The sequence below is a fragment of the Manis javanica genome, chromosome 3 (genome assembly GCF_040802235.1).
Source record: "Manis javanica isolate MJ-LG chromosome 3, MJ_LKY, whole genome shotgun sequence".
In the NCBI taxonomy this organism is placed as follows: domain Eukaryota; kingdom Metazoa; phylum Chordata; class Mammalia; order Pholidota; family Manidae; genus Manis; species Manis javanica.
The window spans coordinates 47760573-47784442 of NC_133158.1; the positions used below are offsets into that span (position 1 = coordinate 47760573).

General features: G+C 44.9%; 1 protein-coding gene across 1 annotated transcript; it reads left to right on the forward strand.

Annotated features, from left to right (window-relative positions):
• Positions 1-103: 103 nt before the first annotated feature.
• LOC140848371 (protein NYNRIN-like) lies at positions 104-23392 on the forward strand. The gene is made up of 3 exons (XM_073231381.1): positions 104-230; positions 10057-19912; positions 21770-23392. Exon 2 carries the CDS (start codon positions 13243-13245, stop codon positions 14944-14946), a length of 1704 nt encoding a protein of 567 aa, XP_073087482.1. The 5' UTR covers positions 104-230; positions 10057-13242; the 3' UTR covers positions 14947-19912; positions 21770-23392.
• Positions 23393-23870: the final 478 nt, after the last annotated feature.

Here is a 23870-nt window from a genome sequence, read left to right on the forward strand (position 1 = left end):
TTCCGCCTTCAGGCAAAGTCGGAATCGAAATGTGGGGAAAGTGCAGGACCCTTGTGGTTGAGGCTGGGAGAGCGATAGCGCTGGGCTCCGAGTGCGGGGCTCTGCGAGGGGAGGGCGCATGCGTGCGGCGCAGCGGCGCGTGCGATCCCTGCATTAACTGTGCATTACCTGGACCTGGAGGCTTGAGAGTTCCGAGGTTGAAGCCTGGAGGGACGTGCGGTGGTGGCCAGGTAAAAGTGCACTCGAGGCCCGTGACCTAGCTGGACATGAATTGCAGTGAGAAAAGCCAGTCCATACCTACCAGTGTCAAAAGTGATTTGAAACCTTGTTAACCAAAGAAAGGTTTTCTACATTTTGACTTTACCCTGAGAATTATCATCCTTCATTCTGATGCAGAGTCCTTCTTCACGTTGGTTAAGTCTTTTTGCTCGTGCACACTTATTCGGTGTCAGCTTTGAGTGGGGCATTGGGCTGGGTAGCGTACAGAAATGGGTAAGTCAAGGACTGTCAGATACAACAGGTAGAGAAAGAATTGAAAATATTCATCACGGGTTTTTTTTTCTTTTTATCTCTTTTGTCCTGGTTTTGGGGAAGTGGGGGCACATGTCAGGCCTCTAATACTTGTTTTTGTATTTTAAACAAAAATAAACAGTTCATTCATTTCTTCCCCTCCCCCCACACCCATTGTGGTTTTATATTGTAAAATTATTTTCTTTGTGAAAATTCAAATAATGCATAAATGTAAAACAAGATTTACCCCTAATCCCTTCACCACAACATATAAATAATTTGGTGTACATTCCTCCTGTTAACAAATCTCTTCATAAAAAAGGACATTAAGTCAAGGAGAACTTTATTGCTGAAAAACAATCAGCAAACCAGGAAGGCACAGCTATAAACCAAAAGTACACTGAGAAACAGGAGTTTGTTTTTATAAAAATTTCCACGTGACTTCCCATTCCGGTCCCTTTATGCAAATAAGGGATGGAGCCCTGTTTAGTTCTGATTGGTTGGTGTAAGTTGAAGCTGGTTGGTGTAAGTTGAAGCTGATTGGTTGACTTCCCAGCCATTGTTTGTTTTAGGCTGGTTCTTCAGTGAGCAGATGTGGGGTTTGTGGATCTTTTAAGGGTACAGAGTAAGTGTGTGGCCTGTTAATACAAGGCTGATGGGCTCGTTTTTGCTGTGGGCCTTAGTTAGCCTGACAGAATCCAATTTTCTGGAACAATTGGATTATTATGGGGAGGTGGAACTCACTTGGTTTTGTCTAATCTTCACACTCTATAGACATTTATATACTAAGTATTATTTACAACACAGCCTCACAATGGTATGACTTACAGGTTTTCAACTTTATGATGGTGTGAAAGTGAAACGCATTCAGCAGAAACCATGCAGCGAATTTTGAATTTGGGTCTGTAAGTCCGGGGAGAGGAAATCCGTTTCAAATACGTTTATTTACAAACTGCAGTCCGGGGCAGCAGTTTCTCTCTCCTGCTCCAGCAGAAGCAAAACCTGCCCTTCCCTCATCTCTCAGGTACAGATAAGCCCTCCGTTGCCCAGGTAATTACTCGTTGATACGGAGATGAACTTCTCTCCACTCCTGAGGATATGCAAATGCACTAAAGCCACACTTCTTTCTACCCCTGAATGCCTGTTGATATGCAGATGTACTAAAGCCAGGCGGGATATTCTGGAAATACTATAATTTTACCCACAGGGTCCTTTCCACAGCATCCAGTTAGCCACATGATCACAAGAGAAACAAGTGATACACTTACAATCATTTTGTACCCCTACAGCCATTCTGTCTTTCACTTTCAGTACATTATTCAATAAATTACATGAGATATTCAACAGTTTATTATATAAATTGGGCTTTGTGTCATGATTTTGCCTAACTGTAGGCTAATGAGCACTTTAATAAGGTAAGTTAGGCTAAACTATGATGTTTGGTAGTTTAGATGAATTAAATGCATTTTTGACTTAGGAAGGGTTTATTGTGAGGTGACCCCATCATAAATTAAGGAAGATACGGGACTAAACCTTACATAATTTTTCTGCAACTTGTGTTTTTGTTGATGGAAATACTTCAATCCAAGGCTTGTAAGTGCTCAAATATTTTTGAATTAATGAATTGCTAAAACAAAATTAAACAGAGTAAAATTGAAGATCTAATTGTCTTTATTAAGCAACTTGTGAATTGGGCAGCATCCCATCTAGCATCCTCCAGGTTGAAACCAGTCGGTTTGGCAGGTGTGTTACCTAGTAAGTAAAGGGGAGCTCCAGGAGTTGCACAAAATAGGTTTTTATAGGAAGGAGGGTGGGGCAAGGAAGTGATTAGCAAAAGAGAAGAAAGGATGGTCTCAGGGAGGTCACTTTCCCTTAGGGGGAAAGCAGAGGGTCTAATCATGCAGATGGCCTCTTTTCTTTGGGGGAGGGGGGATGGAGAGGGCCCAGGTGACAGATTACCTCATGGGTGCTGACCAGAAAATTCCCAACTAGTTAAGACTACATGTCTGGGGGAGGTTGGAACTGCAGTTAAGTCAGGTATTCCCCCTAGCTTGGTGACTTATCCCAGCATCAGTGACTCCATTTTGGGCCTGTACTTTTCTTTTTGACAGACTGAATAAATGAATGAGGAAACACTAAAAACAAACAAACAAAACAAAACCCTGTGTTCTGTTGTCACCATTATGATCCACCAGTGGGTAAATGACATTGGGTGAATCACCCAAGTAAGAGTGCTAGTAATACTGTTGTCAGGCCATCCTGTCCAGGGAGAGCTCCCTGTGCACTACGTGAGACCTCAATTGGGAGAGGGTTCTTGACTCTGACTGAGAAAGAATTCATGAACAGGTTGGGCAGGTACAAATGAAGAGTAGTTTAGTAAAGCAAAGTACACACTTGAGGGATTACAGGCATTCTCGAGAGGTGAGCAGCATGGTGGGGTTTGGGTTGGGGGTCTAAGAGCTGGAGTTTAAGTGGGGGGTGGGGGTGTGGAACATTCATTAGGACAGGTTGTCTTTTCTCAGAATCAGGAGGGGATTTCTGGGAAATGGGGTGCTGACCTCTTTTCATCCATAGATTGATCTGCCACAGAACTGTTGTGGGGCCAAAGGTGTGACTTTAAGTATGATTATGAGCACATAACTACTTTGAGGTGAAGTCAAGGTCAACTTCTCCTCCATATTGGAACTGAGACAGGGACAGTGGGTGTAGTCAGAGTAGGGTGAGGGCCTCCAAAAAAAGCAAGGCAGGATATTTACAGTCAAAGCAATCAAACAATGTAAAGAAGTCCCTATCTCTGTGTTTAGCATTATGCAAAGTCAAGGTCACACTAATTCTCTAGGGTAAAGATACGAGACTAGGAATATAGACATCTTCAGTGAGATCAGTTAAAGGTCAAAAGGCCAGGAGCAACTTGGCCCGGAATGTTTGAGTGTTCCACAAGGGTATCTCAGCATAACCCGTGACCAGCCCTGGCAAACAGACAACAACCCAGCCCACCTTGAGGGCAGGGCAGGTGGTACAAGTCCACACCCCTAAGCCTTATTCATTTTTTTTGGTATCATTAATCTACAATTACATAAGGAACATTATGTTTACTAGACTTCCCCATCACCAAGTCCCCCCCCAACATACCCCATTACAGTCACTGTCCATCAACGTAGTAAGATGTCATAGAATCACTACTTGTCTTCTCTGTGTTGTATAGCACTCTCCATGCCCCCTCCCATATTATACATGTTAATCATAATGCCCCCTTTCTTTCCCTGCCTCTTATCCTTCCCTTCCCACCCATCCAACCCAGTCCCTTTCCCTTTGGTAACTGTTAGTCCATTCTTGGGTTCTGTGAGTCTGCTGCTGTTTGGCTCCTTCAGTTTTTTTCTTTGTTCTTATACTCCACAGATGAGTGAAATCATTTGGTACTTGTCTTTCTCCACCTGGCTTATTTCACTGAGCATAATACCTTCTAGCTCCATCCATGTTGTTGCAAATGGTAGGATTTGTTTTCTTTTTATGGCTGAATAATATTCCATTGTGTATATATACCACATCTTCTTTATCCATTCATCTACCGATGGACACTTAGGTTGCTTCTATTTCTTGGCTATTGTAAATAGTGCTGCAATAAACATTGGGGTGCATCTGCCTTTTTCAAACTGGGCTGCTGCATTCTTAGGGTAAATTCCTAGGAGTGGAATTCCTGGGTCAAATGGTATTTCTATTTTAAGTTTTTGAGGAACCTCCATACTGCTCTCCACAATGGTCGCACTAATTTACATTCCCACCAGCAGTGTAGGAGGGTTCCCCTTTCACCACATCCTCAACAACATTTGTTGTTGTTTGTATTTTGGCTGCCGGCAATCCTTACTGGTGTAAGGTGATACCTCATTGTGGTTTTAATTTGCATTTCTCTGATGACTAGCGATGTGGAGCATCTTTTCATGTGTCTGTTGCCCATCTGAAATTTCTTCTTTGGAGAACTTTCTGTTCAGCTCCTCTGCCCATTTTTTAGTTCTGTCATTTATGAATATATTCTCCCATACTGTAGGATGCCTTTTTGTTCTATTAGTGGTGTCCTTTGCTGTACAGAAGATTTTCAGCTTGATATAGTCCCACTTGTTCATTTTTGCTTTTGTTTCCCTTGCCCGGGGAGATATGTTCAAGAAGAGGTCATTCATATTTATGTCTACGAGATTTTTGCCTATGTTTTTTTCTAAGAGTTTTATGGTTTCATGCTTTACAGTCAGGTCTTTGATCCATTTTGAATTTACTTTTGTGTATGCGGTTAGACAATGATCCAGTTTCATTCTCTCGCACGTAGCTGTCCATTTTTGCCAACACCGCTATTGAAGAGGCTGTCATTTCCCCATTGTATGTCCATGGCTCCTTTATCATACATTAATTGACCATATATGTTTGGGTTAATATCTGGACTCTCTATTCTGTTCCTCTGGTCTGTGGGTCTGTTCTTGTGCCAGTACCAAATTGTCTTAATTACTGTGCCCTAAGCCTTATTTTCACATCCCCCCAAATCCTCAATTGCCTACAAATCTCCTAGACAATGCACCACCCTGGGTTCTCTTGTCCCCTCCTGGTGTGAGCCAGGAGCTCTGTCCTCTCACTGTATCTCTTAATAAAAGCCTCTCTCTGGCTCTCCTACCTTGGGTGTTTGCAAAATTAATTCTTTGACTCAACAAACAAGAACCCCGGCATCAGAACCACTCAGTTTTGGCAGGTCTGGTATTTATGCTATCCCTCCCCACATCCCATGGGCACAGTTTATAAAGAATGTTTAGAATATAAACAAGCATATAACTGAATGTAAACACCAGCCAAGGTCCCCAACCCTCTTCCTGCTCATGTCTGGCTACCTACCTACCATAACAATACCATTTGTGATGCTCTGGACTGGGTGGTTCCTTGATTTCCTCCAGCTTTAAGATTGTATTGTTATGTGCGAGGCTCTTTCATCAACTGTTTATTGAGAGCCTTCTTTGTGTCTGTCAAGGTGAGGGCTCTTGGGATGCAGTGGCAGGCAAAATAGAGATGGTTTTCACTCGGGTGGGATTTAGGATTTCAAGGCTGTGTCTATTTAAATAAATTGTGGCCCATTAGTGAGTCATGAAATCAGGTTGATGAGTCTCAATTAGCACTTTGTAAAAAGCAGAAGAGAATTTTAATTTAATAGCATAATGTAGTGTCTGGGCCTGAATCCACCTTCTTCGCTTATTAGCTGCGTTATGTTCCACAAGTTACTTTGACTTTGAGATGAGATTAGCCTGGATTATGTGAGTGGGCCCTTGATCAATCACCAGTGCTTTGTAAAACAGTGGCAGAGAGAGATGTGGTCACAGGCTATGTCCACTGAAGAAGAGGGTGGCTTGAATATGCTAAGCTGCTGCTTTTCAAAGTGGAGAAGGGGCCATGAGCTACATACAAGGAATGTAGCCCTGGAAGCTGGAAAGAGGCAAGGAAATATTGGGAAGAAATTCAGTTTGGAGATGCAGGGAAGTCAGAGTGGAAGGAATTAATTAAAGCAAGAGTAACAGGGAATGGCAGCTACCTTGCAGGCAGCAGAGAGCAAGGAAGAATAGAGGCAGGAAAGGGAAGCTCAGCACAGGGCAAATCCCTTGTCAACTGAAGCCTGAATCACCTGGCATCCAGTGTCCACTTGAATTTGCAGTGTGGAAACTAAGCCCCTACCACCCCAGGATTTGAGGGAGCGACAGAGCACTGGATGAAGTGAAATTATATTCTAAGAACTTCCCAAAGGCAAAGAAGGGAGATTTTCAGGCAGGCTACTAAAAAGCATGATTGTGATGCCGGGGTTCTTGTTCACAAAGCCGAAGAATGAGCTTCACAAACACTCAAGGTAGGAGAGCAAGGTAAAGGCTTTTTTTTAGAAATAAAGTGAAAGGACAGAGCTCATGGCTCATGCCAGGAGGGGGCAAGAGAGCCCATGGTGGTGTGTTGTCTAGGGGTTTTATTGGCAAATGACGATTTTTCAAGAACATGAAAATAAGCTTAGGGGTGTGGACTTATTAAGTGGTCCTAGGATATTTAGAATGAACTTGATACAAGTAACTTCCTGCTCTGTTCATTTCTCCCTGAGATACCAGCATTTTGGTTTGGGGGCATATGAAACAAGGCCACCTGCTCAGCCCCCAAGGTGGGCTGAGGTATTGTTTGCTAAAGAGTAAATTAAGTGCAATCTTATCTTTAAGGTGGAATCCTTCTTGCCTTTTACTGTGTTATGGCTGGGCTTGCACACTAAATTAGTTTGCGCAGTTTGCAAAATCACTTCATCAGATCTGAAGGAAGAAGGACAGCACATAGGCCTGGGCCTTTTAGCATATTAAAGTGAGTCTTACACATGATTATAAATGATTAGCATAAAATAAACATGTGCCACTCTTCTTTTTATATTTTTTTATTTTTTATTAAGGTATGATTGATATGGTAAATTTGGGGAAAGGAAATCCTGGGGCAAAATACCCCTAAAAAACTAAATCAGTCAAAGGGAGAAATAAAGTTTAAAACTCGTTTATTGCTCACAGACTGCAGTCCCAGGCCATCTTTCTTCTCTGCTCAAGCAGCAACCACACCGGCCCTCCCCCTCACCTCTAAGGTACAGATAAGCCCTCTGTTGCCCAGGTAATTACCCATTGATATGGAGATGAACTTCACCCCTGAGGAAAGATGCAAATGCACTAAAGCCTACTTGTTTACACCTCTGAACGCCTGTTGATATGCAGATGAACCCAAGCCAGGCGAGAAATTCTGGAAATGTTTCAATTTTACCCAAAGTCCACACCTCCAGAAATCTTGCCTTACAGTTTACTCAGTCCCCCTCTTCTGACCAGTCTAGTAACATGCAATAGTAACAGCAATAAAATCTTGATAATCCTCAAGCCAGAAGATTCAGCCTATGCAGATTAAATAAATGTGCTTTACAGCATAATCTCTCACTAAGCACAAAATACGTTTCTACACTTGTTTACTTATTTCTAACAACCATGCTAGATTGCTCACAAAACTTTTACCAAACATTAGACAAAGTCAAGCCTCTCATTATTTTCTTGACAACAGTAACACAATCATAATTCTCAAGCCAGAGGATTCAGCCAGGTTCAGAGTCCCATGCAGATTAAGTCCAAAGCTTGTCCATTCCAGCCATCACGCGGCAGCTGCAGCCAGGGGGCACATCCAGGACACAAAGACCATAGAGGCAAATAACCATGATTTTCAGGGGCTAATTTGCTGTTATTACAGGAATACACAGGAGGCCAGCTTCCAGGACTTTTCCCCAAGGTGCCAGAAGAGCCAGCAATAGTCGATCCATGTGTTGAAATGTCCAGGGCCACGTTCATTTTACTCCTAATTGCTGCACCCTGTTAGGGTCCAGGCTTCCGAGGCTTCCCCAGAGAACAAACTACACAGGCATAGAGATGTAAATTCAAGCAAAGTCTTTATTCAGCTAGCTAGCTGAGGTCCAAGTCAGCCCGATGCAGCGGGTCTTAACAAGGACCCCGAGCACTCAGAGCCAAGGGTTTATATAGCAATTTCAAAGCACTTAACTCATAGCAACTTTCTATAACTATACATTATTCTTGCAAGACATATATCCTGGGGTTAAGCAAGGGTAGGGTAAGACTACTCTTCAATGGTTAGGGAGGTTCTGCACGATAAGCTTGGTATGTAAGATTTACTGACCAAGGTTAGCTGACCAAGGGTCACAGCTGCCCACCACCCGGTGCTCATGATTAACTTGTTTTTCAAGGCCTTACCCAGGCCCAGGGTTTGTTTGTTTTTGTTTGTTTGTTTGTTTTTGTTTTTTTTCCTCTGAGTCACACTCTCAGAAAATGGTTTCTAGGTTTCTAAGATGGCTATGCTTATGCTAATTTACTAATCTTACTAATGCTTAGATTCTACATTTCCCCACTTTCCTTTGACCATTCCAATCATGGAATGTTTGTTTCTTCCTGCTGTGTGAGTGAATGATACTGCGGTCTCAGCATTAGCACCTGAACAGCACTCACTCTTTCCCTAACAAAGGCTATTAGCCGGTTTAAGATACAGGGACCTAAAGTGAGAAGCAGTATAAAAATAAGCAAGGGCCCTGCCAGGGTGGATATCAGCGTTGTAAACCATGGGGATTTAGTAAACTAGGATTCAAATAGCCCTTGGCTGGCCTCTCGCTCTCTCTTCCTTTGATCTGGTCTCTCTCTAAGTTTAGACATTGAATCTCTTACTATTCCGGAATGGTCTGCTGTTAAGGTTTAGCTAAGTTTTATTAGTTCTTTTTCCTGACTCTTAATGCTCTCTGCACTCCTTTACACACCCATCCTTGCAACACATGTCCAATAAATTGATGCTGTAGAATCTAAGCATCAAATGAGAATAGAAATAGGTTAGCATAAGCATAGCCATCTTAAGGGCCTAGAAGCCATTTTCTGAGTATGTGACTTAGAAAGAAAAACTGGAACTGGGTAAGGCCTTGAAAAACAAGTTAATCATGAACACCAGGTGGTGGGCAGCTGTGGCCTTTAGTCAGCTAACCTTGGTCAGCTAATCTTACATACCAAGCTTGTTAGGGTCTAGGACTCCGATGTTTCCCAGAGAACAAGACACACGGACACAGAGATAAAAATCCAAGCAAAGTCTTTATTCAGCCAGCAAGCTGGGGTCGACAGCACCTCCCCTGACACGCAGGCCGAGTCCGAGCTGCCAACCCCGAAGCGACTTTGGGTACTGATTATATAGGATCTTCACAGCCATTACACCAAAGCCCGTGCAGTTCTACAACTAATAGGTTTAAAACACACTCTATATTGTAACCAATGGGAAACATTGTAACCTTTTTAGGGAACGCGCCAGTTGCCTGCCCGCTTCAATTGTTATCTCTTGCTTACCCAAGCATGTCTAGGTGACTTATCACGGGTTACATCCCCAGGCGTTCCCAGGCTGTTGCCCACTTCTAGTTATCTAACTTAGGGTAGGCGCATTTCTCAGAAGCCTCGGGTAATTTACACAAGAAAAGACTGGGTGGCTCTTGCTCTAGGCAGTCAGGTTAAGTGTCATTAGTTCTTTTTCCTGACTCTTGATGCTCTCTGCACTCCATTACAAGCTTATCGTGCAGAACCTCCCTGACAATTGAGGAGTGGTCTTATCTTGCTCTTGCCTATCCCCAGGATGTATGTCTTGCAAGAATAATGTGCAGCTATAGAAAATTACTATGAGTTAAGTGTTTTGAAAATGCTATATAAACCCTTAGCTTTGAGTGCTCGGGGTCCTTGTTGAAACCCGCTGCGTCGGGCTGACACTTGGACCCCAGCTAGCTGGTTCCTGAGTAAAGTCCTCTTGCTTGTTGCATCAAGAGACATCTTCCGTGAGTGAATTGGGGTGGCGACCTCCTTTGGGGAGATCCAACATTTGGGGGCTCTTCCAGGATCGAGCGCTCGCCCCGATTCACTCCCGAAGTCGCCCTTGGAGGAAGAGGTAAGGTTGGTGGTGCCTTGAGTTGTCTGTGTTTCATCTTCTGTCTTTCAGAGCAACCGGTCGGAATTCTGAAGGGGGTACCCTCCATCTGGCAGCCGTCTCGAGCCCATAAAGGGTTCAAGACCACGGTTGGTAGACGTACTCGGAGCACCGCAGGCTGCAACCCTGGGGGACACCTCAGGGAGACCAGAGGGCCAGGGACACCTGGTGGCCTCTAATCTGTTTTTTTGGCAAGGTGAATCTGATGAGATAGGGTTGATTTTCAGGTGCCAAGAGTATCAACCCTCCGATTCCTTTCGGTTTCTGATCGAAAAGCTGAGGAAAACAAGGAGTGGCCGCCGTGTGTCTAATCTGTGTGTGTCTCTGTTTTTTCTGTCTTTCACGTGCCTAATAATTGTTATACTGACAATGGGACAGACAGTGACGACCCCCCTCAGTCTGACGTTAGATCATTGGACAGAAGTAAGGACGAGGGCACATAATTTGTCAGTAGAAGTTAAGAAAGGACTATGGCAGACTTTCTGCACCTCTGAGTGGCCCACCTTTGATGTTGGGTGGCCCCCGGAGGGGACCTTTGATCTCTCCATTTTACTAGCAGTAAAAGCTGGTTTTCCAGGACTCGCCTCAGGGACACCCGGGTCAGCAACCCTACATTGCAGTCTGGTAGGAGTTGGTGGAGAATCCACAGCCCTGGGTAAAGCCCTGGGTACAAAAGAAAATGGGCCCTCGGGTCTTAGTTGCCCAGACCCAACCTCAGAGCAAAAAAAAAAGAGACCACCAAAGTTCACCCGGACACTCAAGATTTACTCATGGTTGATGATCCCCCTCCTTACCCTCCTGCCCCTATGGCCCCCCCACCCCCAGCACCCCCGACACCTCCAGTCCCTGGTGCTGAGGCAGTGGGGCCAACTCCGGGACCTGCCCAGGGAACTCAGCACCACCGAGGGGCTACCTTGGACCCCCCAGGTACTTTTCCTCTCTGGTCTTATGGGGCTCCCATCCTCGGAGAAGAAGGGGACCCACCTTTCCAACCTCTGCAGTATTGGCCGTTTTCCTCCACCGATTTATATAACTGGAAAGCTAACCACCCTCCTTTTTCAGAAGAACCATAGAGACTAACTGGGCTGATAGAGTCCCTGATGTTTTCTCACCAGCCCACTTGGGATGACTGTCAGCAGCTTTTGCAGGTGCTCTTCACCACGGAGGAGAGAGAAAGGATCCTCCTGGAGGCACGAAAGAACATGCCTGGAGCCGACGGACGACCATCGCAACTCCCTCATAATATAGAGAGGGGGTTCCTGCTGACCAGACCCGACTGAGACTTAATTCTCCAGAAGGTAGGAAGCGACTAACCATCTATCGCCAGGCTCCGGTGGCGGGTCTCCGCGGGGCCGCAAGGTGCCCCACCAATTTGGCTAAGGTAAGAGAGGTCAGTCAGGGAGCCACTGAGGCACCCGCAGTGTTCTTAGAATGCCTGATGGAAGCCTTTAGGCGGTACACTCCCTTTGATCCTACTTCTGAAGAGCATAGCGCCTCAGTGGCCCTTGCTTTTATCGGACAATCAGTGCCCGACATTAGGAAGAAGCTTCAGAGATTAGAGGGCCTACAAGATTTGTCACTGAAAGATTTAGTAAAAGAGGCTGAAAAAGTTTATCACAAGAGGGAGACTGAGGAAGAAAAGGAGTTGAGGAGGGAGAAAGAAAGAGAAGGTAAAGAGGAGAAGAGGGACAGGAAGCATGAGAAAAATTTAACAAGGATCTTGGCTGCAATAGTAGAAGGTAGGGGACGCCCACTCTCTAGTGGCAGAGGTAGCAAGACAGGGTACCTGGGCAACCGGACCCCTTTAGAGAAGGACCAATGTGCATACTGCAAGGAAAAGGGGCATTGGGTGAAGGAATGCCCTAAGAAGCCACCGAGGGGACCTCCGAAGAAGGTGTTGTCTCTGCTAGAGGATGAAGAGTAGGGAAGACAGGGCTCGGAGCCCCTCCCCGAGCCCAGGGTAACTCTGAAGGTGGAGGGGCAACCCGTTGAGTACTTGGTAGACACTGGTGCTCAACATTCTGTACTGACCCAAGCTAAGGGCCCCCTCTCTGGCAAAAAGTCTTGGGTGATCGGGGCTACGGGCCAGAAACAATATGCGTGGACTACCCGAAGTACAATAGACTTAGGAGTGAGACAAGTAAACCACTCATTCCTTGTCATACCGGAGTGCCCCACACCCCTGTTAGGAAGAGACATATTGACCAAAGTAAGAGCCCAAATATCCTTTCAAGCTGAAGAAACTCGAGTGACTAATCGAGAAAAAAAACCTTTGAGCCTAAGTATCCTGACCATAAGTTTAGAGGATGAATACCACCTTTTTAAGGAACCAGAACCCTCCCGAGTTGGTCAGGAGTGGCTTGACCAGTTTCCAGGAGCCTGGGCAGAGATGGCGGGTATGGAGCTTGCTGTGAACCAGCCCCCTGTGGTCATAGAACTGAAAGCTTCAGCTTTACCAGTACTGTGATACAATATCCAATGAGTAAAGAAGCCAGAGATGGAATTAGACCCCATATCCAGAGGCTTATAGAGCAGGGGATATCAGTAAAATGTAAATCCCCCTGGAACACTCCCTTGCTGCCCATAAAGAAAGCGGGAAGAGGAGATTATCGACCAGTGCAAGATTTAAGAGAAGTTAATAAGAGGGTACAGGACATTCATCCCACTGTGCCAAACCCTTATAATCTGCTAAGTTCCCTGGTCCTGGAAAACACCTGGTATTCAGTCCTAGATTTGAAAGACGCTTTCTTTTGTCTGCGCCTGCACCAGAACAGCCAACCGCTGTTTGCTTTTGAGTGGAAAGATCCCTCCACAGGAACTACTGGGCAATTGACCTGGACTCGTTTGTCACAAGGATTCAAGAATTCGCCCACCCTCTTCAATGAGGCCCTACATCGGGACCTGGCTTTTTACTGAGCCTCCAACCCACAGGTAATTTTGTTGCAGTATGTTGATGACCTATTAATAGCGGCCCCTACCTGGGAAGCCTGCCGAGAGGCCACTGGAGCCCTTCTGACTGAACTTGCTAAACTGGGGTATAGGGCATCTGCCAAAAAGGCACAGATCTGCCAACGACAAGTGACTTACTTGGCATATTCCCTGAGAGAAGAGAAAAGGTGGCTCACTGAAGCCCGAAAGCAGACTGTGACACAGATCCCGGTTCCCACCACACCACGCCAGGTTCGCGAGTTTCTGGGGATGGCAGGATTTTGTAGACTGTGGATACCCGGGTATGCTACCCTAGCCACCGCCCTGTATCCCCTAACAAAAGGGGCGGCCCCGTTTGTTTGGGGATCTGAACAACAGCAGGCCTTTGATGATATTAAGAGGGCCCTCCTGTCGGCACCTGCTCTGGTGTTGCCAGATGTGACAAAGCCGTTTGTCCTCCTCGTGGATGAACGGAGCGGGGTAGCTCGAGGAGTGCTGACCCAACAATGGGGACCTTGGAAGAGACCTGTCGCCTACTTGTCAAAGAAATTAGACCCAGTAAGTAGTGGATGGCCTGCCTGTTTGAGAGTAGTGGCGGCCGTGGCCCTCTTAGTTAAAGATTCTGACAACCTTACGCTGGGACAAAAACTCACTGTGGTTGCTCCCCATGCGCTGGAGAGTGTAATTCGGCAACTACCTGAGAGATGGATGTCGAATGCCAGAATGACTCACTACCAGACCTTGCTACTGAATCACGATCGTGTGGAATTCGCCCCGCCCGCCATCCTAAACCCAGCTACTCTGCTCCCTGACTCGGGGAAAGAAGTGCTTCACACCTGCCAGGAGATACTGGCTGAAGAGACAGGGACCCGCCGGGACCTACGAGATCAGCCCTTGGAGGGACTGAGACTCCTGACCTGGTACACAGACGGAAGCAGTTACATCATGGGAGGTAAGAGGATGGCGGGGGCTGCAGTAGTAGACGATGACCGGATCGTGTGGGCCAGTGGACTTCCAACGGGCACTTCCGCACAGCGAGCAGAACTCATTGCCCTTACCCAGGCTCTAAGGATGGCTGAAGGTAAGAGACTCAATGTTTACACTGACAGCCGATACGCTTTCGCCACCGCTCATATACATGGAGCTATCTACAGACAGAGAGGGCTGTTGACTTCTGCTGGGAAAGATATCAAAAACAAACAGGAAATTTTAGATTTATTAGAAGCCATCCATAGACCCAGGGAAGTAGCAATAATACATTGCCCTGGACATCAGAAAGATGAATCTCTAATAGCTCGAGGGAACCAGAGAGCAGACCAAGCCGCAAAACAAGCAGCCCAGGGAATGAACATTTTACCCCTCCGGGTATACCAGGAAGACACATGTGCTAAAAGCTTCCAGTATACACCCACGGACCTCGCTCAGATAGACAAGCTGGGGTTCCAAAAATCCTCGCCCCTTGGAACATACGAGTCAGGAAGTGAGAAGAATATTCTGCCCCAGAAAGAGGCAGGAAAATACTTAAGGCAACTACATCAGTTGACACATTTGGGGGCCAAGAACCTAAAAGCCCTAGTTCGAAACTCCCCTTATCACATCATTGGCTTGGGAGAAATGGCAGACGAGGTGGTGAGAAATTGCGTTCCTTGCCAATTGGTAAATGTGAACAAACACCAAGTAATACACGGAAAAAGGCTTTGCGGGGATCGACCAGGAGCTTACTGGGAAGTTGATTTCACTGAAATTAAGCCTGCTAAGTATGGACATAAGTACCTCCTAGTCTTTTTAGATACTTTTTCAAGATGGACAGAAGCTTTCCCTACCAAGACCGAGACAGCTCAGACGGTGTCCAAGAAGATACTTGAAGAAATATTTCCAAGGTTTGGAATCCCAAAGGTAATTGGCTCCGATAATGGACCTGCCTTCGTTGCCCAGGTGAGTCAAGGATTGGCCAAGATCCTGGGGACAGATTAGAAATTGCATTGTGCATATAGACCCCAGAGCTCAGGACAGGTAGAAAGGATGAACAGAACTTTAAAAGAGACCTTGACTAAATTATCCATAGAGACTGGTTTATGTGATTGGTTAGTCCTCCTTCCCTTCACCTTATTTAGAGTCAGGAACACCCCTGGCCGCTTTGGACTAATGCCCTTTGAGATAATGTTTGGGGCCCCGGCTCTGCTCCAATCGGCTCATCTTCATACATTCCCCGAATGTGCAACTAATAAGTTTCTACTTGAAAAGTTACGGGCCTTAGAAGTCGTGCAGAAAGAAGTGTGGGCTTCCATCAGGGAAGCCTATCGGCCAGAGGACTTCTCAGTACCCCACCAGTTCCAGGTGGGAGACCCTGTCTACGTGAGATGACACCGAATGGGAAACCTTGAGCCTCAGTGGAAAGGACCCTTCATCGTCCTCTTGACTATTCCCACAGCCGTAAAAGTAGATGGCATCTCCTCCTGGGTACACGCTTCACATCTGAAGAAGGCACCCCCACCAGACCCAGACTGGCGAGTAACTCGGATTGATAACCCACTTAAGCTTCACTTGTGTAAAAAGAACTATGTTATTAGTGATTCTGATGCTCCTGCTACTTCCAACCCACCAGAGCCCTAACCCCCATGAACCCAGGTTACTGACATGGCAAATCATTACCCCAGCTTCCCACCAAGTAGTAGTCCAGTTAACAGGACAACACCCTAGGGGGACCTGGTGGCCTACCCTCACTGTAGACATATGCACTCTCCTCAAACAAGACCCTTGGCATGAAGGTAGAATAGGTATACCAGGATGTGGTACTTGGGCTTCCATGAAAGCACTCCAAAGTACCTGCTTCTATGTATGTCCAGCCCTCTCAACCGATCGGGCCAAAGTCTCACAGTGTGGTGGGTGGACAGATTTTTTCTGCAAAAATTGGGGTTGTGAGCAGACTGGGACATGCCATTGGCTGACAGGAAAGTCTCCTCCAGGCCTCATAAAAATCCAACGAAATACCACTCACACCCAATGCATGACTAATCCCACCTGCAACCTAATTGACATCTCCTTTACAGATGCAGGAAAAAAAGTAACAAACTGGGAAATAGGGCTTATGTGGGGACTACTACTCTACCAGAGTAGATATGATAATGGAGTCTTGTTTATGCTCAGGCTTAAGATAGAGACCCTTCCGGCTGCCCCAGTAGGACCCAATACTGTCCTAAGAAATCAGCCGTGTCCCCCAGACCCAGCCCTGAAGCAGGCCCCAGTTCCGTCGGTGGGCCCTGCCACCACCTTCTCTGTTCCCATTCCTGACCAAGTAATCCCCTTTTCTGGCACTGGACAATGCCTCCTCAACCTCGTCGAGGGGGCTTTCTGAGTTTTAAACAACACCAACCCTAGCATTACTGAATCCTGTTGGTTATGTTTTTCCTCTGGCCCTCCTTATTATGAAGGGTTAGGGCTGTCGGGCAGCTTTAACAATACAACCAGCCATGAAATCTGTAGCTGGGGCAGCCACAAGAAGCTGACCCTGACCGAAGTAACTGGGAAAGGGAAGTGTCTAGGAACGGTCCCCTCGACTCATAAGAATCTGTGTAATGAAACCATATCTATAGCCTCCTCAGGTGAAAATAGATATCTAGTCCCTCCCCCCGAGGGGTGGTGGGCTTGTAATACTGGACTCACCCCGTGTGTCTCCACCTCAGCCTTTAATTCCTCCCATGATTTCTGTATTATGGTCCAGCTATTGCCTAGGCTAATGTATCATGATGATCTCTCATTTGTAACAGAATTTGAACCCAGACATAGATATAGAAGAGAGCCTGTCTCGTTGACTCTAGCTGTATTATTAAGAGTGGGAGTTGCGGCAGGAGCAGGAACAGGCGCAGCCGCCATTATTCAAGGAAACCAAAATTATGAGGGACTGAGAACAGCTATTGATGAAGACTTAAAGACCATAGAACAATCCATCACTAAACTTGGAGTCCCTAACTTCCCTTTCTGAAGTAGTGCTACAGAATAGACGAGGACTAGATTTACTGTTCTTAAAAGAAGGATTGTGTGCAGCCCTGAAAGAAGAATGCTGCTTTTATGCAGACCATTCTGGAATAATAAGAGATTCAATGTCCAAACTTAGAGAGAGATTAGATCAACGAAAAAGAGAGCGAGAGGCCAACCAAAGTCTATTTGAGTCCTGGTTTACTTGGTCACCATGGCTTACAACCCTTATATCCACCCTGGCGGGAGCCTTGCTTATTTTTGTGTTACTCCTCACCTTAGGCCCCTGTATTTTAAACCAGCTGGTGACCTTCGTTAGGGAAAGAGTAAGTGCTGTTCAGGTACTAATGCTAAGACAACAATATCATTCTCTCACACAGCAAGAAGAAACAAACATTCCATGATTGGAATGTCCAAAGAGAAAGTGGGGAAATGTAGAATCTAAGCATCAAATGAGAATAGAAATAGGTTAGCATAAGCATAGCCATCTTAAGGACCTAGAAGCCATTTTCTGAGTATGTGACTTAGAAAGAAAAACTGGAACTGGGTAAGGCCTTGAAAAACAAGTTAATCATGAACACCAGGTGGTGGGCAGCTGTGGCCTTTAGTCAGCTAACCTTGGTCAGCTAATCTTACATACCAAGCTTATCGTGCAGAACCTCCCTGACAATTGAGGAGTGGTCTTTTCTTGCTCTTGCCTAACCCAGGATGTATGTCTTGCAAGAATAATGTGCAGCTGTGGAAAATTACTATGAGTTAAGTGTTTTGAAAATGCTATATAAACCCTTGGCTTTGAATGCTCGGGGTCCTTGTTGAAACCCACTGCATCGGGCTGACACTTGGACCCCAGCTAGCTGGTTCCTGAATAAAGTCCTCTTGCTTGTTGCATCAAGAGACGTCTTCCGTGAGTGAATTGGGGTGGCGTCCTCCTTTGGGGAGATCCAACACCTCGATCACTCTCAGTCACCTGTGGTCAGCCATAGACAACAGAGAGATGCTCTAGGCCCCTCTCGGTGGTTTGCTGATCTGCACAATGTGCAGGGAACTCCTTCCGGGCTCGGCTGACTTCTTCAAAGGTGAAAGACAAGTCACACCGATGGGCCCACATTGTCTTTTGAGGTGTCTGTGCCACGCCACTCCATTGCCTTTGGGTCCAGTCTCGCACCCACCCTGCGATGGGATAGGAGGTTATTACCTTGGTTGGAACTGTTCCAGCGATGGGCTCTGTAGCCAGCAAGGCGTGGTACACAGCAGCCAGTTGCTTCATGGTGACTCGGACCTCTGCTCCTTTCCATGGTTGTGGCCAGGCTCCAGCCTACAGCAAGAGCAGCAGCAGTGGCAGAAGCAGTAGCCTTAGGCTCGGGCCATGGGCCGGGGTCGGCATGGCCAGCAGCGGTGGTGGTGCCTCCACAACCACACGAGTGTAGACAAATGTCCCTTGGCATGAGCACCACTTCTACCCGTCATTTCTAGGGGCGGCCCTCCCAAAGGTCGCACCCATTATGATAGGTTTCGGGTTCACAGGAACCCTGCTGACTATGCCAATTGTAAGTCCAGGGAAAGGAAATCCCGGGGCAAAATACCCCTAAAAAACAAAATCAGTCAAAGGGAGAAATAAATTTTAAACCCGTTTATTGCTCACAAACTGCAGTCCCAGGCCGTCTTTCTTCTCTGCTCAAGCAGCAACCACACGGGCCCTCCCCCTCACCTCTCAGGTACAGATAAGCCCTCTGTTGCCCAGGTAATTACCCATTGATATGGAGATGAACTTCCCCACCCCTGAGGAAAGATGCAAATGCACTAAAGCCTACTTGTTTACACCTCTGAACGCCTGTTGATATGCAGATGGACCAAAGCTAGGCGAGAAATTCTGGAAATGTCTCAATTTTACCCACAGATATACACTCTTATGAAGGTTTCACATGAAAAAACAATGTGGTTAGTACATTTACTCATATTATCAAGTCCCCACCCATACCCCAATGCAGTCACTTTCCATCAGTGCACATGTGCTATTCTTCTTTATCTGGGGTATATTAACTGATCTTACTGAAGAATGACTGTAGAGCTGAATGTTTCACACAAGTTTTAGTAGGGGGTTTCCTTGCATGTAGTTATATTGCTCTGACTGCAAATATCCTGCCTTGCTTTTTCCGGAGACCTTCACCCTACTCTGACTACACCCACGGTCCCTGTCTCAATTGCACAGTTGTAGTCCTGTCTGGCTCACCCAAGCTATTGGAAGCCCAAATCAGAGCTCTCAGGAGCCCCTCCCTACTTAGCTGGAGTAGAACTTTCCAGAGAGTGACACACTCAAAGAAAGGGGAGTGCAGGCGACCTCAGCGGGGAAGCTTGTTTAAGGGTTTAGGGTTTGGGATTTTATAGTGCTTTTTGGGTAGGGGTCAGCATAAAGCATGATGTATAAAGGTGATTATAGTTCCTTTGAAGTTTTGCCTTAAGAATAGGGTTATTTAGGTGATTGTGTTAGTCCAGATCTTGGCATTCTTTATTCACATAGGTTTATTTATACTTTGGAGGTCTATCTCACGTCCTGGTTACAAAGTTACTTGATTAAAGGGCTGGGAGGAACAACAGAATATAGATTAAGTTAAAGAATAAACTGGGCCTTTTTCTCAGGCTAAGTAGATTTTATAATGTTGTGACTCTTGTCCTATTTCCCTGCCCTTTGAAACTAATTAACGGATTAACTCTGTCAGTTCTTTCTGGCCTCTTGTTTTATCTGGTTAACTCTTTGAGTCCCTTTCAGTGGGCTTTACTGACTTTGTTCTCTCTCCAGCCTGCTCATGCCTGTCTTTCGGCTGAACAGAAACCCCGGGCTAGAGCCCGAAGAGCTTTCAGCAGGAACGAGACACTGCACACAACTTGGTTTCAGCCCAGTGAAAGAAACACACTCCAGACATCTGACCTCTAGAACCAAAAGAGAATGGATTTCTCTAGTTTTAAGGTACTAAGTTTGTGGCAATTTGTTAGAGTAGCAACAGGCATAGACAACAGTATGTTCACATAAAAGCAAATACTTACCTGTGCATACAAATTTATGCCCCCTCTCCCCACCTCACCTTTTTTTTTTTTAACACAATCAAGCATACGGTGGACTTCTATGTTCTTAAGGCTTACTCATATGGAAGAAATGTGAGGCAAACAAGTACAGGCTAAAAGGACACTAGGTTGGTAATAAAAAGGCTTTTCCGGGAAAGGATATGCTCCATACCATACCCCTCTGTGCTTACAGAAACAAGCTTACCCAGAAATCCTTATTTTAAAAATGTCAAATCTGAATTTGATATTTTTTAAATGATAAAACTATTTTTATGGGGAGTGCTGTAGACTGCATGTTTGAAGTGCTTTCAACGATTCACATGTTGAAATCCTAATCCCTAGTATGATGTTATTAGGAGGTGGGCCTCTGGGAGGTGATTACATAATGAAGGTGGAGCCCTTATAAAGGGCCCTTGTATAGGAGACTGTACACAGGTCCCCCAACCCTTCTGCCATGTGAGGATACGATACGGCAAGAAGAACCAACAGGGCGCTTTGATCTTGGACTTCCTAGCTTTCACAAACTGTGAGAAATAAATGTTTGTGGTTTAAGCCATCTACCCTAGAGCATTTTTGTTATGCAGCTCAAATGGACTAAGACAGGAAGAGAGAAATTTCTTAAGTCCATACAAGGGTTAGAATATTGTCTACATAAAATAAAACCTTCATCTTTCAATCAACACAGTGCGAAATCTGGTTGCTTTCACAAACTTACACATCTTGACTTTTATGTTGAACAACATATCTTGGAGGTCTTCCACAGCTGTACATAAACAGCTGCCTCATATTTTGCAGCTTCATAACATTCCATTTTATTGATGTATTGGAATTTATTTAGCCAATCTCCTATTGGTGGGTACAGGTTGTTTTCAAACTTTTGCGATTACCAACACTACAGTGAACATTCTATGTTATTTTGCACATATGTAAGCATATCAGATAAATTCTTGAAAGTAGAACTGTTGGGGCAAAAGATACATCCTATCATAGTTTTGATAGAAATTGTCAAATTTCATCCACACAGCTTGTACCAATTTATATTTCCAATAGCAATGTAGGGTGAATCCTGTTTTCCATTATTACTGATATCTCTGAAATGGTCAATTAGTAATATTTCAGAGCAATTTAATTTTTTTCTCATATTGTAAGGTTGGGTACCTTTTTACATGTTTGAAAGCCAATTGTGTGTGTGTGTGTGTGTGTGTGTGTGTGTGTGTATATAAACTCCCTGTTCATATCTTTTGCCCACTTTTCTATTCCTTGTCTTTTGATAGGAGTTCTTCAAGTGTTGGAGGAATTAGCCCTTTGTAATATGAGTCAAACATTTTTCTCAGTTTGCCATTTGTGTTTTACTTTGCTTATGCTTTTTATATGTAGAATTTTTAAAAGAAAATTTGTATAGTCAAAATTATAGAACTGTCTCTTATGGCTTCTGGAATTTATATTTATTGAAGAAAAGTTATATCCATTCTTGGCTTATGTAAATATCTTCTCTTGGTTTATTCTAGTATTTTCATGGTTTCAATCTCTGATGTTTTTGGAATTTATTTTAGTGAAAGATGTGAGGTATGAATCCAACCTTTTTACCTTGTTGGCTACCCAATTATCCCAGTACCATTTACTGATAAGCCTCCTCTCTTTCCTGTATGGATTTGAAGTGCCACCTTTATTATAGGCAAATTTTCTATGCATTTGTGTCTACGGATGGACTTTCTATTGTTCTACTGGTCTCCTGTCTTTTTCTTCACTGGTACTGTTACAGAAAACCGGAAACCTGGACTGGATTGCTGACGGAAGAACCAAGTGGCACTTGGAGATCCTGGAGATGGAGGTCTATTTTATGCTGACAGGCTCAGAGGAGAGCAATCTCCAAAGGTCTGAGCCCCACGTACAGCAGGGCCATGCATTTTATACATTTACTACAAAGCTGAGGAGGGAGTTAGCTCCCAGAAACTGTTGCAGTAGGAGCTATTAGGTCACTATAGGTGTATTCAGGATGCTAATTATATTTTAATCTATTTCTGTAAAGGTTACCCGGATACTGTATTGTAAACTAATAGGCTTCCATGACTGTGATTAACAAACTGTTCCATACCACTGAGTCCCGGTAGGGGGTGGGGAGTGGGGATACATTGTTACATTGTTTCAATCCCAAGCACCCAAGCATTTTGTGATTCATCTGTATTTTTGAAGCCTCAATAGAAACCCTGTTTCCTTGGATTTTCTTGGCTTCCCACCATACCTGTCAAGAGGGGGAGGGATTTGAAAATTTTCTGAGTATTTCCTCATCAGTACAATGATTTTTAGCTTTATAGTATGTTTAAATATTTGCTCAGGCTAGTTCTCTTCATTACTCTTCTTTTTAAGAAAATTACTGCCTACTTTGCCTCTTTTTCCATGTAAACTTTATAATGAGTTTATCTGCTTAAAAAAAATCCAAGTGTTGTTTTTTGGGGGTTGCATTAAGTTTCTGGATTCACTTAGAATTCACAGCTTTATGATGTTGAATCTTCCTCCTTAAGACATAATAAACCTTTCCTTTAGCCCCAAGTTTTCTATATTCCTTTGGAAGTGTATTCTTCAAGAAGCTCTTATACAGGCTCTTCCTAGATATTTTATTATTGTTATTGTAAGTAGGCTATCATCTCTCTCACAACTGGTCGTGCATATATAAAAAAAGATATTGATGTACAAAAACTATATTGTTGTGTACATATTATAGAACATTTACTCCCCTTTCTTCTTCCTTCCAGTACCATTTTGGGCAGATAAATTAATCTTTACATATTTCATCTAGTTATGTACTGGCTTCCTGCATGTGCCAGACACTGAGGGAACTGAAAGTACAGGCTCTGTCTCTTCCACCAAAGAGACCTCTGCCTTGTAGCCAGCGATGGGCTATCACATTACTAGGTGCTTGTCTGTGAGCAAGAGTGACACCATCTTGTCCAGTCCACCATGTTGGTTGGTGGGTCACCTTTACATTCCCTTTCTTTGACATGCACGTATTCCTCAGATACCATCCAGATTAGAACAATTAACACTCTTCCCTGGGGCAGGACTCCTCGAGCTAGAGCTATTTATAACGATACTACTCAGAAGTCAGTCCCTGCTCCACTGTGCACACAGTGGTTATCCTAGGCATAGACCCTTCCTCCTTGACTCTAATGTAACCCAAAGTGGCTTGGGGCTCTCTGCATCCTGTGGCTGCCCAGGACAGGCTTCTGTAAGATCTCTTCAATAAACCTTTGTGGAATTCCAGATGGACATGTCAGCCATTCTTTGCTCTCCCAGTCCCTTTGGCCTTCGGGAGTTCAGGAGCAGCGCTTTAATAGCGCCACCCTGTGCCCAAGTGCCTCGTAGTGCTTGAGGATATGTAGAAAGAACCAAGACTGAGGGGTCTGGATCTTAAAGGTTGGCTCCCATATATTTGTTAAGTAAACCAACAAATGACTTAAGAAGGACTTTGCCAGATGGAAGAGGAGGAGAAAATAGTGTCCAGCGGATGGAAGGACATATGTTAAGAAATGCAAGAGATAAGAAATGCTGAGTGATTGGAGGAGACATAAGCGCTGAGAGGCCTTTGGGAAGGCTAGGCAGCCCCATCGGGTCCCAGGAGGCATAATTACACTTTAGGGTAAAATGTTAAGTGACCTCTTTCTAGAACCAAAACTTTGAAGGGCAAGTTTTTCCTTAGATTTCTGTGTCCCATCTGCTTCCGGTTGACTCTGGAGGGAAAACCCAGCTTGGAGCAGAGGCTTGTTCCTCAGAAGAGGGGGAGCCCCCACTGTCTCCTCTGCCTTTGCTTTAAACTCATAGTATTTGTTTTTTTGTTTTTAAATTTTATTGTGATAATATATACA

What these genes read in the sequence shown, in the direction of transcription:
- LOC140848371 (XM_073231381.1), top strand. Translation starts at nt 13,243, where the DNA reads ATGGCAGGATTTTGTAGACTGTGGATACCCGGGTATGCTACCCTAGCC.